Raw genomic sequence first — 15,753 nt, 5'->3', positions numbered from 1 at the left:
TTGATGACTAGACAGTTTAGTTCATGTTAGACTAATTGGACGGCTGGGTATAAAAAACATGTAAAGGATTTTTTTTTCTGTCATTGTGAATATAGAGTTTCATGTCTTCTATACATTTGTTTTACTCCTCTGACATATTTCCACCCAAGGTGGCGCTGACAGTTTAAGTGGGATTGCGGCTGCACCAGCACATGTCACACATTAGGACTTCACTTGATGTAAACTCTTATTGTGCTGTATGAAAATGAGTTTGTGGGAGGTATTATGAAATATACTTATTGGACTGACTGTGTTGGCACTTTCCTCCTGACAGAGAGTTCCTCCCTGCTCTGGTTGACCCCCTAACAGAGACTACTAGAAGGAGAATCTCTCTTTACTTCTGACTCTTCAGCTGATGAATGTGTCCGCTTCTTGTTGATATTGTGTTTTCATATGTGAGTCAAACAGAAATCCCCCAACCACAAGAAAACAAATGCACACGGGTTAACATCATTTTTTTTTATTAAATTCTTCTCGTTCAAAACGTCTTTGGTTTTTCAACATACTTTGATAGAGCATTCATGACAACAGGTGTCAAACTTTGTGGGTTTTCCAGCGGAGGCTAAATTGAGCAACTATTTTTGCTATTCTCTTTGTTAAGTGCATGACTTCTTTTTCTAGCTTACAGTCCACTTAGTCGCACATGTCAAATTATACAAAAACTACAGGTTTGTCATTTTTTACATCAACAAATAAACAGGGATAGTACAAGGACCATTCTTACAGAAGCTGTGGATCCATCAAACAAACTGTACAATAACAATAGAAGAACATTGTCTTGTAGGAAAATAGGCCTCAGATGACGTCAGTTAAAGAACAAACAAGGAAGAGTGTGGACTCAGAGGGGAATGTAAAGGGGAATACCGACTTCTCATGGTGGTATGCAAATATTGAATGGGCTGAAGAGGACATCCAGAATAGCAGGTAGATCTTAAGGTTCTGAAATTCCATTTAAAATAAAACATCGATGCAACAGGGAGATCAATAGAACGAATCGAAACACAAAGAAGCACAATTTAAACAAAAACGGTTTCAAAAACAACAATAATTACAAAAATGTTTAACAAACATCTGAGCTGTAATGGTTTTTTCTTTCATCATAAAATGGAGAGTGAAAGAGAGGTGACGGTAATATGTTTTGTACATTTTATGTCAGCCTGTGCTATGATTTGGCTGCTGATTAGAACTCCGTCAGTCTCCTAAAACTGTTTGTACAGGCACGTTTGAGTCAGTCTTGCACTGTGGAGAGGGATAAACTGAAAGACACACAGAGGTTACCGGCTCCTACGACGGATACATATGTTTGGCCTGCGTGTGGCCACGAAGCCGTGTTTGCAGAAGCACTTATATGATCCGGCAGTGTTCACACAGCGAGCATTCTTACACGGACTCACACGAGCTCCTGGTTCTGCACACTCATCAATGTCTACAAAAACAACAAAGAAAAGGTCTCAGAAATGTAAAACACATCCACGTATTGTTGTCAATGCTGATGCCCTATGTTCTTCTTAAAGTTAGCTTTTGAAAATACAAACCTATACAGCGGGTGGGGGAGTGGTCCAGCCTAAAGCCTGTGTTACATTCACACATGGTGCCAAGGTAGGAGCGGACGCAGCGGCCGTTGGCACAGCTGCATTCGTCTGAATCCTCCTCTGAACTGTCGCCTTTAACAGACACGTGGGGGAAACAGAAGGAAACTGGAAATGGTTATGAGCAAGCAGACGAGCGTGTCAAAAGTCAGTGACAGAGATGGTGTGGTGGGTTTTCATCATGAATCCTTCAGTATTACAAGAAATAGACAAACAATCGGAAAAACAAAGAAATAAGGTGCACTTAAGAACAGTCACGTTCACAACAAGACACCATCAAATACAGAGTGTGCACTTTGCTACATATTAACTACACGGATCTGGGATCCCATTGTCCAATCCATTTATATTGAGGTAGTTTATAAATGGCACACGGTGTCCGTTTTACCTGGGTTGTAGTTGGCGAAAGCTGCCAGGAAATCCTGCTCCCCATCGGACTCAGTCTCCAGATGCATCTCACACAGACGACTGAACATCTCTGCGTGCAGGGAACAAAAATCCTCTCAGCTCAAAAATACAAATACAAAATGGCAGCGCAGAGCCAGAGGTGGAGTTAAGTCGGGTTCCTCATTGTCTCACCTGAGTTTCTGGGTGGACACGTGTTACACTCAGGCCCCCAGCCGCGTCCGTAGTGACAGCAGCACTCTGAGTAGGTCACCACGATGCCGTTCCTGGGCTCGCTGCAGATCAAACCTTCGTCGACCTGCAGGAAACACACGTCTTTGTGGGCTGCAGTGCGATCTGGATAAGAGGGGCGGTAATCACAAATGATTATTAAAAATAAACGAAGAGTTTAGACACTGCCAGATTTGTAAGAAGGTTCCTTAGAATTGTGAAGCAGTCCAGAGTTAAAATACAAGAAGCCACATTCAGCCAGTTCTGAGCTCTGGGATTAGTACCAGGCTGTGGTATGAGAGCAGGTGGAAAAAGTGCGGAAGTGTGTAACTTTAAATGTAGTTACTGTCGAAGGTGTATTTACTACGGAAGCCCTAACAGATCATGAATTCATACAATTTATTGACTTCTTTTTCATGTGATTACTTTTAATGTCAGGTTGTTTTCTCAAAATCTGGATTTATTCATCTTGTGATAACAAAGCTAGTTTTTTTTTACCATAACAGGATGAAAAACAAAACACAACTGTGAAAGGCCAAACCAAGACATGGCCACATGAATGAGGTGAGAAAGCCAATTTCTGTTTGATTTGTGTTTTCGCAACTCTAGGGATGCAAAACAAATAAGACGGGAACCCAAGGAACAACCGACAGTTACTCATGATCACATTAAACAGAGTTAATAAAGTGTATGGATACATGTCCGCTTTAGGCTCCAATAATTGAAAATGGAAAAATGACATTTCTAATAAAAATGCCTCAAATCAGAATGAAAAATAATATACAGCATTTTTCATTCTTGGTCACAGCGGATACAGGTACACTAGTGATGGATGTTTGAATGATAGTAAAATATCTCAATATTATAGTTTTAGTTCAGGAAAGCCACATGAACATGCCTCAGAAGAAAATATTGATCCAAGTTAAGTGGAACATTACTCTCTTATTTCTATAGGATTATGTATCAGACAAACTGTGTCATCAATCCTTACATTGTACAGCTGATTTCTGATGTCGGTCATAAGGCTTCTCATGTAAAGAGTAGCCTGTGGTTATAAAAAAAAGGAAATCATGAAAACAAAGTTAACATGAGTGAGCTCAGGTTTTCTCCAACTAAATCAGCAGTTTTGGACTGCGTCGTTCGTCTTTTTCTAACAGATCCAATCAATATTCTCAAAGATAAGAACACAGACAAAAGAGACACATTAGTTTGTAAAAGGAGACATGCAGAGGAAGGATTTTCTCTCACATTGAACATACTCTGATATTGCTTTGTGTGCATGAATGCTTCTGATCTGCGTGTTTTTTGGTGCTTGTTTTCTAAAATTGGTTTCCCTCCAATAGTGAAAAAACTGTCTCCTTTATGTGGGTGAGAAGTAAACCTGTATTATATAAAGCCTGCACAGGCCAGATGGGACACAAATTAGAAGATTGAAACAGAAACCTGAGCGGCAGATGTCGACGTAAGCCAAAACTCATTTTGATCAGTCATGCTCAGCTTAGCTGACTCTGGTTTTTACCCACCGTCATAGACGCACTGTTTCAGCGCTGCACTGAAGGTGAGGGGAGGGTCACAAAAACAGTGAAAGGAGCCGGGCGTGTTCTCACACCTCCCATTCTTACAGTACGAGGGGTCCTGGCACTCATTCACATCTGAAAAGGGCACCACAGACACTGGTTACAGTATGAACATCTGCTTGGAGCCAGCTCTTACTCTGTAGGTGATGGACACAATAGGAAAAGATACCTGTGCTACATCATTCAAACATACAAACATAATTCTTAATATCCTTTATTCTTTTTTTCAATGCAGTGACTTTTACTGATTTGAATAATAATAAAAAAAGAGCTATTGTGTCCATCTCCCTGAATATCCTGCTTGCTTTCTCTTTTCCTTTGTCCCATAACTGTTGTATGCAGGATGCTGATCATGAAATAAATGAGCTTTGGTCATGCATCAAACTGCAGTTGGTCTCTAGTACACATGCAGACAAACCGCAATATCTGTAAAAGCACAACAGATTAACACAGAAAACTTGGACCCAGTAACAGTAGAGCTGAGGAGTCTTGAACCTGTCCAGATGTTCGCTGCCAGTCTACAAAAAACTAAACGTTCATGCAAGTCTTTGTAGTAGAGGCCAGTCATTTCTTATCTTTATTAGGCTTGAATAGAACCAAACAAGGAGGGAAAATATAAAATAATAAAGGTCTGGTTAACATTTATGAGTCATGTTAAAAACTAATCTACAAGCTTTTTGAACAACAGATGTTTGGTTATTCAGGCTGTTAAAGATCAAGCAACATTCACATCCATACAGTCCCTGGAAGCTTTTACCCAATTTAAAAGTACTGATTTGACTGAATAACATCAAACTTTTAACTCATTTTGAAAACTGCTGGGTGCTAAAGTAAACATAGATGAACATTTTAAAAAAAGGACATTCTTATCTGCAACCAAACACCATGGACATCCACGATCACCAAACCAGAACTGTCGGGATTTACAGTTTTCTCAGAGGTGTCTATAAAAACGAGGAAACAACCCCATCCATACCTGAAGGGAGTCCAGAGGCCATGTTGGCCCCGATAGCAAGAAAGCAAAAACCTCCTTCATGCAGAGTTGACTTAAGGCAGCAGGAGTTTTGCAGAAAAGGCCTCTTTCAAAATCTCTTTCTTTCCCAGCCCTCGTCAGTGCAGATCCCTTCGATTATTTCATTCAGGTCAAATGAAAACTAAAACAAGTGCTCCTTTTTTCCAAAGTACAGACTGTTGCTGAAGAAGCATTCATTCTAGCAGCTCTCACAGAAGCTGTTTAATAGGCAAGTACTAGTTTCATCACAAAAAGCTTTTAGTTAGCGAAACCCCATTAAAGCTGCGGCTACTCTTTGTAGTGGAATGATGTCAACACCACTATTTGATTTCAGCACCTATTAAAGTCAAAACTAATAGATTTTTTTGATCCAATAAATAGGTTAATTGCCACAACTGACAGCTCTGTTCAATACCTGTTGATGGAGAGTCATTGAACTCTGCTTCAAACAGACACAAGAGCCTGTTCTACTTTAGACCTCGGCAAAGTTTACTGCTCTACTCAAGATCCAGGAGACGTACCGATGCAATATGTCATGACGGGAGAATTTTGTCTTCACTTGAATACAAAAGGAGGCGGTGGAGACACGTTGTCCATCTTTATATATGGTCAAATGGCTGTACTCACCAGCCTGCTCCTCGGGAGTCACACAGCTGTTGCGATCAGTAGCCAGGGTCCATGGCAGAGAGCAGATGCAGTAGTACGACCCTGGAGTGTCCACACAGTGGCCGTTCTTACAGTTTTCAGGGTCCTCGCACTCGTTCACATCTGTGGAACAGAAACGTCACCTCGCTGATCAGGATCATCTCCCCCAGCATCAGACAAAAATGTATCGAAAGCTGCTAAGATGACTGCGAGCGGATCCTCTTCTTACTCACCTGCTATAGTTTTCATCACACACTTCTTCTTGTTGGTGTCTGGAGACCAGGGACGGTTACAGTTGCAGTAGAAGGAGCCTTCGGTGTTGACGCACTGACCGTTAGTACACATAGACTCATCGTGGCATTCGTTTACATCTGAGGGAGAACAGACAACCAGAGTTATCCGTCAAAAAGGTATTAATAAAAAAAAACAAAAAGCTTTTACAGCTGTGGGATTTGATAGTTTGTATCTGAGCACTTACCAATGCACTCAAGAAGGTTGTTGTCATAGTAGAAGCCTTGTTGACAGTAGCACTCATAGCCCGGCAGCGTGTTCTCACAGCGACCCTTTTTGCAGATTTCATCAGCAAACAAAGCACACTCATCGATATCTGTATGTTGTGAAAGAAATGATGAGAGTATACCAATCACACGAGTGAGTACAGCCGAACACACGACACACATTACAGACTATTTGGATCAAATGTCAGATTAGTTAATTAACCTAAATACCGCTATTACCATTTTATGTTAAAAGCAAAACAACATTTGGATAAATATATTACCACTCTGTCACTTAGATACATGCCAGTATAGCGAGTGATATATCTACCATGGTAGGCAGGCAGGCTGTACATGAGTCCTTCATCATAGTAGAGACCTTGACCGTTCGGACACAGGTAGTGGAACTCGGCTGTGAGGAGAAGACCATGCAGAGATCATGGACTGAATCTTTGTGAACTGTAATGTCTTAACAAACAAACCATAAACTTCACACACTGAGCGTCACATCGTGCTCCACGTGAACAAAGCTTCATGAATCCTCTGGAATTACGCAGCGTGCACTTCTTCTGTGAATGTACCTGAGTGGGAGACGGGACAGGGGTAGATCTCACAGTGATCTCCCCACCCCACTCCGATGGAGCAGCAGCACTCCTGCTTGGTGACGTTGGTGGCGAGGACGCTGTCACAGAACACGGTGTCATCCAGGTTCAGGTAGCACTCCTTCTTCTCATCAATCTGCACTTGAACGGCTGCTCCAGTAAATAAAGTGGATGTTAGGAAACACCAGTTCTGGATCAATAAGAATGACTGAACTAGACTTCAAATAGGTGTGCCAAGCTGGCTCTTCTTTTAATTTTAGGGCTTTAATTTGACGATAATTGTCTGGCTTACAGATTCACCGGTTTGGGTTGGGTTTTGATGTTTAATGCTTTTGGTTTTGGGACTTGCAGGGATCAAATGTTCGGGAGTTGAGCACTTGGATAAAACTGTCTCAAAAAAGTAAAGCAGAAGGAATTAGAGCAGGCTTACCCTCGCAGCTGTGTTTGTCCTCCGAGAGCACATAACCGTGATTGCAGACACACAAATAGGAGCCCGGTCTGTTCTCACAAGAGCCGTAGGGCTGGCAGAGACTTCTGTCAGTGGCACATTCGTCTATGTCTGAAAGGGAAATCACACGTGACGCTTTAAGTATATCATTCTATAATAACATCTCAGAAGAAAACAAATAGATCATATTTTTTAAACATCTTTCTTTTGATGTTGTTGTCTACATTAATGTAGACATCTTCAATGTCAGCAAATGTGCTGTCAATAGCATGTACACTACTTTTAACCTAAAATCCCACAATGCCTTGTGGTGATGTGTAAAGTAGAAGAAATGTGTGATGATGCAAAAAATAAAGTGCCAAACATAATTTAACAGTCAAATGTATGACTCTTTGAGAATCCTTGCTTTGTAAAATGTAAGAAAAGGGAGGCTGTTCAGTAGTCACTCGTTACTTCTTGCACTGCTAAGGGAAAAAAGGGAAAGCATGTTGCTTTTTTCATTCAAATAACATCATGATTTGAAGAGACTGACCTTGGCACCTCCGGCCTCCGACAAACGTGTAGCCTTTGTGGCACTCACAGTGGTATGAGCCCATGCTGTTGATACAGTCGCCGTGGTGACAGTGTGATGGCCTGTCACACTCATTTATATCTGAAGGACAGGAAATCAAAACAACGTTGAAATGTGAAGCTTGTGGTGAGCAGTTTCCGTAGTTACAAATGACCTGACAGTTGCATTTAAGTTGGAAAGTCTGATGCAACTTGTGACGATAATATTTGTTTTCATTTAACCCTTTTTTTTTTTTTTTACTAGGAAAATATATATATTTTTTTTTTCAAGAGAGTCCTGGCCAAGACAGAAGCATAAAAGTTTCAGACCGAGAACAAGTACAGACAATAAACACATCTGACATTAATCAACAAATCAGGAGTGTTAAGCAGAGAAACATGTATACACAGTCATCAAATGACTCTTTTTGTTGTCTTTGTCTTTTGGGTTTCAAGTCATATCTCATTGCATATTGGATGTATGTGAATGATATCTAAAAAAAAAAAGATGGTTGAATAATTCATGCCTTCACAGTGGCTGCCTTCCTGTGTGCGCTGGTATCCTGGGTAGCACTGACACTGGAAGGAGCCCTCTGTATTGAGGCAGTGACCGTAAGCACACAGTCTGTGGTCTTCACACTCGTCAATGTCTGTTCAGGGAGACAAAAAAAAAAATCACACAATCTTTAAACATCAGTAAAGTCTGAATCCTTCAGATTTTCTAATTCTACATCTAAAGTCTGTCAGGCAAAGGACGTGTTAGCATGACTTACCGCTGCAGCCTTTGCTGTCTGAATTTGGGAGGAAGCCCTCGTTACACAGGCAGCGGTAAGTACCAGAGAGGTTCTCACAGCGCCCGTTAGGACAGATGCCGGGCTTCTGACACTCATTAATGTCTGATGAAAAAAGGAGGAAACAATCGAAGAAGATTAAATTGTTTTCATTTACTTTATTTCTTATTTCTATTTCCTAACATATGTGAAGGTAAGAGGGAAATGAAAGAATAGGATCGCACTTTAAGAGTGTCATGAAAATCTTTCCTTCCACATGTTTAAGACTCTATCCACTGTGAAGTAAAGCCCCTTGTGGCCAAACTGATTACTACAACAACAACTTCAAAAACAGGTGAAAAACCTGTTTAGTCTTTTCTGGGTTGAACTGAACACTATTTGTCTTTGAATCCAGCGTTCCTATGGCCTTTGTTTTATTTGTGGCTGGGCCTATTTAGTACATAGTAATGTGTTTTGCTTAATTGCAGTGCTAACACGTTATATGAAGTCTGTCTGTCATTATCATGATAAGGTGCAGTGGTGCACATGCAGTCATTAAAAATGTCTTCTTAATCGACTGATTTATTCCAAACAAAATCAGAACCCGTTCTCGTTCTTGTGGTGGACTGTAGTCGTGTTTGTCAGTGTGACACTCACCATAGCAGATGCCAGAGTGAGCTTCGTGTCCAGGCAGACAAGGAACACACTCATATGAGCCTGGTGTGTTCTCGCACTGCTCATCGGGGCAGGTTTCAGGATTTAAACACTCATTTATGTCTGGAAACAGTGAGACGAAAAACATCACATACCTGAAGGTTCCATTTGTACAAGTATTTACGAACCCGCCCGCACAAACGCCAGACTAAAGCACATCATCGTTTGACAGGGAAACCACATGTTCTGTCATCAGGAAGTCTGAGACCTAATCACATAATGATCCCTGTCTTTGTACCTTCACAGACCGGGTGACGGTGTGACTTGCTCCTGAAGCCGCTGTGACATTCACATTTAAAAGACCCGGGGAGGTTCAAACACTGGCCTCCCAAACCACAGATGTCCGGCTTAGAGCACTCATTCACATCTGCAGAACAGAGAGGAGACAGCCAATAGAGGAACTGATATGCTTTGGGAGAGATCAAACCTTTAATATAGAGGTCACACCTCGCAACTTACCTACGCACTTGAGTCTGCCATGCTGCACCATATGTTTGTAGCCATGACGACAGTGGCATTTGTAGCCTCCGTCTGTGTTGATGCAATGTCCTCTGCCGTGACCACAAGGCTCTGACTCACATTCATTGTTATCTGGACAGCAGGGGAGAGGAGTGAAAAAGCACATTTAATGAAAAACACGTGGAATATCCAGAAAGACAATAAAGCCTTTTCTGTCACATAACCAAGCAGACATACTTGAATGATACTGATACCTCTTATGTAATTAACTCATATGAAAGTGTTAACTTCTCAAATAACATAAAGCAGCTTCCGTGATGAGAAAAAGTAATATTTCTTTTTAATCAATTTCATAATCCGTTTTACTCATGCACTGAACTCCTCAACATTTCCTGAAGATTTCCAGATTTAGTGAGGCGCACTACAAGATGAAAACAATATGTGAGCTCAGTAAGTTGTTATTATTATTATTTAGTTTATATCATTCAACAGGTGCACGCCAGTATGCTCTTCGCCATTTCTTCCTGGATACAGTTGACGTGTCAAATAACATCGAAAGCATGCTAAGGTCGGTCCATGTTGTTTCATCCTCCATCATGGGTGTATCCTCAACATTACCATGTGACTGCAGCACCTACGTGAAGTTACGCCTTGCCTGCCAAACCCCCCCCCCCCCCCCCCCCTTTGAGTTGGTAGAGAAAATCGTCACAGTGAGGGACATGTGTGAAAGGGCAACCCAGGAAAATGTCAGGGGCAGGGTGTCCTGACATTTTGAGAAGTGCATGTTTGAATGTGGCCTCAGTCATGAATAGACATGGAGAGAAGGATTTTCCCCTCAGTTAAAATCGTCACAAAAAATCTAACAGCTTTTGGCAGTTTCAGCAGAAATGTCAATTACTGATCAAAATAACTCATCAATTGTGCTGACAATTATTTGTCATCATCTCTACTGTTGTACTTTTACCTTTGCATGATATTTAAAGGCAAAGACACAACAACCATAAGATGGATAAACAGCAGCTTTACTGAACGTCTTTCTTCTTCTTTTCATTGATAATTTTTGTTACTTATTTATTTTTAATGCAAATAACGATAAAACAATGTGAAATATTTTTTAAATGAAGTGCCTTTGTATGACAGAGTTCGCAGGATAACAGGTACTGTATGAGCTTTTGCATCACATAGAGTGGCTTTTAGCAGCAGGTGAATCAGAGGTGAGCAAGTTTCCTGGAACCAGAGCACCTTGTGTTTGCCATGGGGACACGTCATGCATAAGAAACTTCAGGCGAAATTTCTTCCCACCATCCGTCACTGTTCCATTCATGCACTCTCTCTACCATGGTCTCCTACCCTCACAGACGTTCCTCTGCGGGTTGAGACGGTAGCCGTGGTGACAGTGACAGATGTGGCCGTTCGGGCTGTTCTCACACTCTCCATGACCACAGATGTTCCTGCTTTGCTTGCATTCATCTGTCGCTGCTTCAAGGAGGGAAAACAGAGTGGACAAGCTTCATAGACTGTATATATACATGCAGATATATACAATAGATTTCAAGATGTATAAACCTAGATATTGATATATGTATGCATGGGGCTGAAATATGGAAGCCCTGAAGGCAAGCAAGAAAAAAAAATACTCTGTTGATACATTTTTTCAAAGTCTGATCAAAATGGTTTTCTCTTCTGTGTTCATGAATACAAAACTAACCAGGAACAGTCTTTGCCATCTTTTCTATATTTCACCCTGCAACACTGACAAAATCAAGGGAAATCATGTTTCTTTCTTTTTTTTTTTTTTTTTTTTAAATGTAAAAAAATGGATTTTCTTTTTCAGTGAACAATCCAAAAAAGACACACACTTCATACGTGGGTATTGGATCCACAAACGTGAATAGGAAAAGCGGACAAACACACTCTGCACACCACGGAGCTTCCTTTAAAGGATTTATTGACCAAATGCTCTTTTTTAGACTACTAAGAATCCTAACTGCATCCTAAGGTCAGTCATCTACCAAGTCTGAGTAAGAGCATTTTGGCTCTGAACGTCACCTGTCAATAAATCCTTCACATTTTTGTCAGTTCTTTTTTTTTTGGCCAGGAAAAAAATAACAAGTAAAACCAATCTGGAAGAAACGTCCCTCAAACAACAGACACTATTGAGGTACTTCAGCCTCCTGAGGCCAAAATGAGAACTACAACAACAAACACTTGAGAAAACAAGCCTGAAAAAACTCAACCTTTGAACTGTTCAGCCTGTTCAAAGACAAAACATGTCCGCAGCAAACTCTTTTCAACAGATGTTTTATTAAAAATCCTGCTAAAAATAAATCACCAGCCAGACCCTCCCACCTTTGCACTTTTTAACCTACAAGAGAAAAGTGTATGAACTTTAAAGATGAAAGTTCATTCACATTTATAAGTCATGAACACAGGAGATCATTTCATTTGGATCAGACCTGGAAAAAAGAATCCACAGATGTCCCATGCCGTACCTACATTCATATACCTGTGTAAGAGTGTGTTGTATAACCTGCTTTAATAAATCAAACCACATTAAGCAAGTTACTGCAACACTCCCCCCCATAAAAGTGTGCTAACATTGCCTTCGGGCTGGTTCATGCTTCATGGTTGAAAGCACACACCATGCAAGGTGTCGGTTAACCATTCAACACACATGCTAAAGACAAGAATGAGGTCATCTTTTCATGTATTTTCATTATTAGGGGTTCAGTTCATTTTGAAATAATGCCATTAGGATTCTGCTTCTTACGTGGAGATAGTCAACATGTCATTCAGGAGGGAAGGAGCCAAAGCTCACCATGATGTCTACTCTTTCTGGAGAATGTGGAGGTCTGTGTCTTTGTGGTTTGGAAGTGCAGGAAACATGAACCAGCCTTCATATAAGCTCACTGTCTATATGCTTAGTGCATAGTGTTTGAGTCAGTTTGAGGTCTGCAGGAAACTCACGCAAGACTTTAGTCTGTGTTTCGAAGGGGTGATTTTCTGGGGTCATTCTGATGATTGTTGGAGGGGTGGGTTTAACAACTGTGGATCCAACAGAAACAAAAGATAAAGTGGACAGACTTCAGGAGGAAGCATGACATGTTGAACTTTAGTCCTGATATTTCTTGCTTCACCACACGTTTGTCTCGCTATGGTAACCGTTTTTGTGACCGGGACAGTCGAACTATACAAGGATGTGAAGTTACCCGGCACACGAGGACTGTTGGTGGTTGTGGGAGCCTGCAGAGCATCAGTCGTCACGTCTGGACGCCTCTCCTGATTGAAAGACATTGTCTGATTCCACAGCAGCACAAACAGCAAACTAGATTTTCTAAACCAAAAACAGAAAAATTCCTTACCGGCCGCTTTGGTTCTGAAAGGGAGAACAACACACGGGGACTTTATTTAATCACACGAATGACTCTGAAGTTGTCAGGAATGATTACTGCTGTATCAAGGACTCACCCTTCTTTTCGGGCTTGCGGGGGAAGATGATGGGAGGAAAGGCCACGGTCTCTCTGATGTTTTGAAGGAAGTAGCCTTTCCCTGCTGGGCAGATCTTACTGAAGGCCACTGACGCACCACATGAAGGAAGAGGAGAGTGGATCAGTTTCTGTAACTCTTTAGGAATGTCACATATTGCAGAATGATTGAAACAGTTCAGACACTGAACATAGAGTGAAGCCTAGTGGAGGCTGGGACTTGATTTATAAGGATAGGATAAACTTCATTGATCCCCCAATGGGGGAAATGTGGGTGTTACAGCAGCTCCAAAAAACAGTAAAACAGGTAATATAAACGGCATCAATAGCAAAAAAGTTAAAAAGAACAGCTATGAGCAGGTTTACATAAATTAAATAAAGGGGTTAAAAAAATATAGTAGACTTAAATAATACAAGGCATAAACACTATGTACACTTTGTACACACAGTGTGAAACATTAATGATGATGATAATTATACAGTCATGTGGCGGTGATGCTGTTAAACAGTCTGACTGCAGATGCAATAAACACCTGAAACCATGAACACACTGAGCCAACAAAGAAACAAAGAAAAAACCTCACATATTATGAGTTATACATGAGGCTTGTTCTTCAAGGTCAAACGTTTCATATACAAAGAGTCATCATTTAAAAGAGTGAAACACTCTTCTCACATGAGTCAGCACACGTGGACTACATGACAACACATGTGTATGGAGTGAAACTGTGGACTAAAAATGCTGCGCTAGTATTAATCAATTTAAAAGAATGTATCAGAATTATGAATGTGTTGTGTATTCTTTCATAAAGATGATGGCATGTGATTGTTTCAGGAGGTATTGTTTATTTGACATGATATGTGAAAGAAAAGTTAAACAAGGTGGGCAACGGTTTGTGAAGAGGCTTAAAACCCGCCTCAGCTCTCAGGATCATGCAAAGGGAAAGCAAATTGCAATTTTCTTTTTCCATTTATCCTTTCATTGAAAATCACTGGAACAGTTTTCTCACTCTTTAACTACTCGTTTCCATCTCTTTGCCCACTCACCTGTGCCCACCTGAGGACAACGTTCACAGTTGTGGCCCCAGGCTTTGCCCACAGTGCAGCAGCACATCTCCTGTGTGATGTAAGTGGGCAGAGCGTGCTCGCAGCCCCTGTTGTCCGACGCTATCAGGAAGCACTGAGCCTGCTCAGCTGGAGCCTCCGGCAAAGGAGTCAATGAGGCTTCATTTAGAGAGGAGAATCACATGATAAAATTACTTTATGTCATTTAAATACATACTTGCTGTAAAAAGAGAAAAAATAGACACCCAAGAAAGGCCTCGGACTCACCAACACATCGATTCCTGTCCAGCACCAAGCCGGCCTTACAGGTACATTTAAAGCTGCCCAGTGTGTTCAGACAGTCTCCGTTGTGACACACACCCTGCATGGTACACTCGTTGATATCTTTATAGTGAAGGAGGGAGGATTTTAAACACAACAGGTTCATTTGAAAAACTGTAATGTAACCCGCAGCTTAGTCCTTGTTGTAAGTGATGTCCTGGCAGTCTTACCTTGACAGTGAGTGCTGTTAAATCTTTTGTAGCCTTGTGGACACGTAGAGCCGTAATCCTCCACAATGGTGTGCTTGACTGATGCATCTGAGGGAGAAGAAGAAACAACACAGAGGAAAAGTGGAGCAAAGCTTGAACATTAATGGAGTGAGAAGAAGGTGGATGATGGAAACATAAATGAAACGTAAACATTTTACCAGCAGCGCATGAAAATAGTCTTATTTAAACTTTGAACACTTTATATGGCCTAAGAGTTTAAAAAATGAACAAAAAATTCATTTTTGGCCATGTTATGTTAAAAACCCTTATTTATTTATTTATTTATTTATCTGAAGACACTTCATTTGATGATGGGTAAATTGACTCCTACTGTACCAGCTGACAAATGACCATACTGTATCTAAATATAGGAGTTTACATTGCAATGTTCTTTGTCATCTTATGAAGCAAGTCAATTTTTGAGTTTTTCAATTTTTTTCAAAGTTGTCCAACTACATTAAGTAGTCGTGTTTAGTTTTGCTGCCGATGATTGGACAGTGCCTTTGAATCTGTGATCTCAACTTCTGCACTTTATCTGCGAACAAGTTTCCACATTCGAATTTTGGCGTGCCCTGAACTTATCGTTTGTTTACTATTTTTGAATCATGTCACGTTTCTTATGACTGTGTGCTGCGAAAGAGATCTTGAAAATTAAAATGGTAAATTAAAGGTTGAAAAAAGCAACTAAACCTCACACAAAAACTTGAGGGCCTCTCTGTCTGAACATGAAAAAGAATATTCCCCAAATGTCTAAACAGGCAACTCATTACTAGTTTGGCTCAATTATTACATTGGAAAAGTTGAGCCTTTCTTCTTCTTTGTTTTTTTTCAAAAGAGGTTTTGATGAAGAGTAGTTTTTTCACAAGCTCAGAGCAATACATTGTTCTTGTTCCTATCAGTTCCCTTAAAGAGCCTCAAACCTCCAACATAGGCGAATGTTCTTCTTTCCATATGGGAGTAAAAACATGTAAGGCAGTTTTATTAGAGAGTGGGAAGACAGCACGTACGCGAACATTTTGAAAGCACAATGAAAAGAGAGTAACAGTTCAGTTTTGCTCTTTTCATTAAAAAAAAAAAAAAGAAGAAGCTCATAAATGGATATGAGCGTAACAAACGTGACAGCGCTCTGGGCAGGAATCCAGTTATATAAAGACTAA

The 15,753-nt window shown here is 40.7% G+C and overlaps 1 protein-coding gene across 5 annotated transcripts in view; it reads right to left on the bottom strand.

The window, feature by feature from the left end:
• Positions 1-485: 485 nt before the first annotated feature.
• ltbp3 (latent transforming growth factor beta binding protein 3) overlaps positions 486-15,753 on the bottom strand; it is a 33,016-nt gene continuing 17,748 nt past the window's right edge. Inside the window, exons 5-30 of one of the 5 annotated variants that reach the window (XM_079356684.1) lie at positions 14,558-14,644; positions 14,334-14,450; positions 14,049-14,225; positions 12,985-13,092; positions 12,879-12,892; positions 12,726-12,795; positions 12,484-12,561; positions 10,867-10,995; positions 9,517-9,648; positions 9,296-9,424; positions 9,001-9,120; positions 8,347-8,469; positions 8,101-8,223; positions 7,557-7,676; positions 7,007-7,135; positions 6,556-6,726; positions 6,306-6,386; positions 5,956-6,084; positions 5,711-5,848; positions 5,460-5,600; positions 3,767-3,895; positions 3,235-3,288; positions 2,208-2,369; positions 2,017-2,106; positions 1,575-1,736; positions 486-1,465 (exon numbers count right to left, since the gene is read on the bottom strand). In XM_079356684.1, coding sequence (XP_079212810.1) covers positions 1,314-1,465; positions 1,575-1,736; positions 2,017-2,106; positions 2,208-2,369; positions 3,235-3,288; positions 3,767-3,895; positions 5,460-5,600; positions 5,711-5,848; positions 5,956-6,084; positions 6,306-6,386; positions 6,556-6,726; positions 7,007-7,135; positions 7,557-7,676; positions 8,101-8,223; positions 8,347-8,469; positions 9,001-9,120; positions 9,296-9,424; positions 9,517-9,648; positions 10,867-10,995; positions 12,484-12,561; positions 12,726-12,795; positions 12,879-12,892; positions 12,985-13,092; positions 14,049-14,225; positions 14,334-14,450; positions 14,558-14,644 — 3,065 coding nt within the window. In that variant the 3' untranslated portion in view covers positions 486-1,313. The remainder of the gene's footprint in view (positions 1,466-1,574; positions 1,737-2,016; positions 2,107-2,207; positions 2,370-3,234; positions 3,289-3,766; positions 3,896-5,459; positions 5,601-5,710; positions 5,849-5,955; positions 6,085-6,305; positions 6,387-6,555; positions 6,727-7,006; positions 7,136-7,556; positions 7,677-8,100; positions 8,224-8,346; positions 8,470-9,000; positions 9,121-9,295; positions 9,425-9,516; positions 9,649-10,866; positions 10,996-12,483; positions 12,562-12,725; positions 12,796-12,878; positions 12,893-12,984; positions 13,093-14,048; positions 14,226-14,333; positions 14,451-14,557; positions 14,645-15,753) is intronic. The other 4 variants (XM_079356685.1, XM_079356686.1, XM_079356687.1 and 1 more) reach the window with 4 other exon arrangements.

This window comes from Symphodus melops, assembly GCF_947650265.1.
Source record: "Symphodus melops genome assembly, chromosome: 11".
NCBI lineage: Eukaryota > Metazoa > Chordata > Actinopteri > Labriformes > Labridae > Symphodus > Symphodus melops.
Note: the sequence above shows the minus strand (reverse complement) of the source record. Positions and strands in the feature narration are given on the sequence as shown.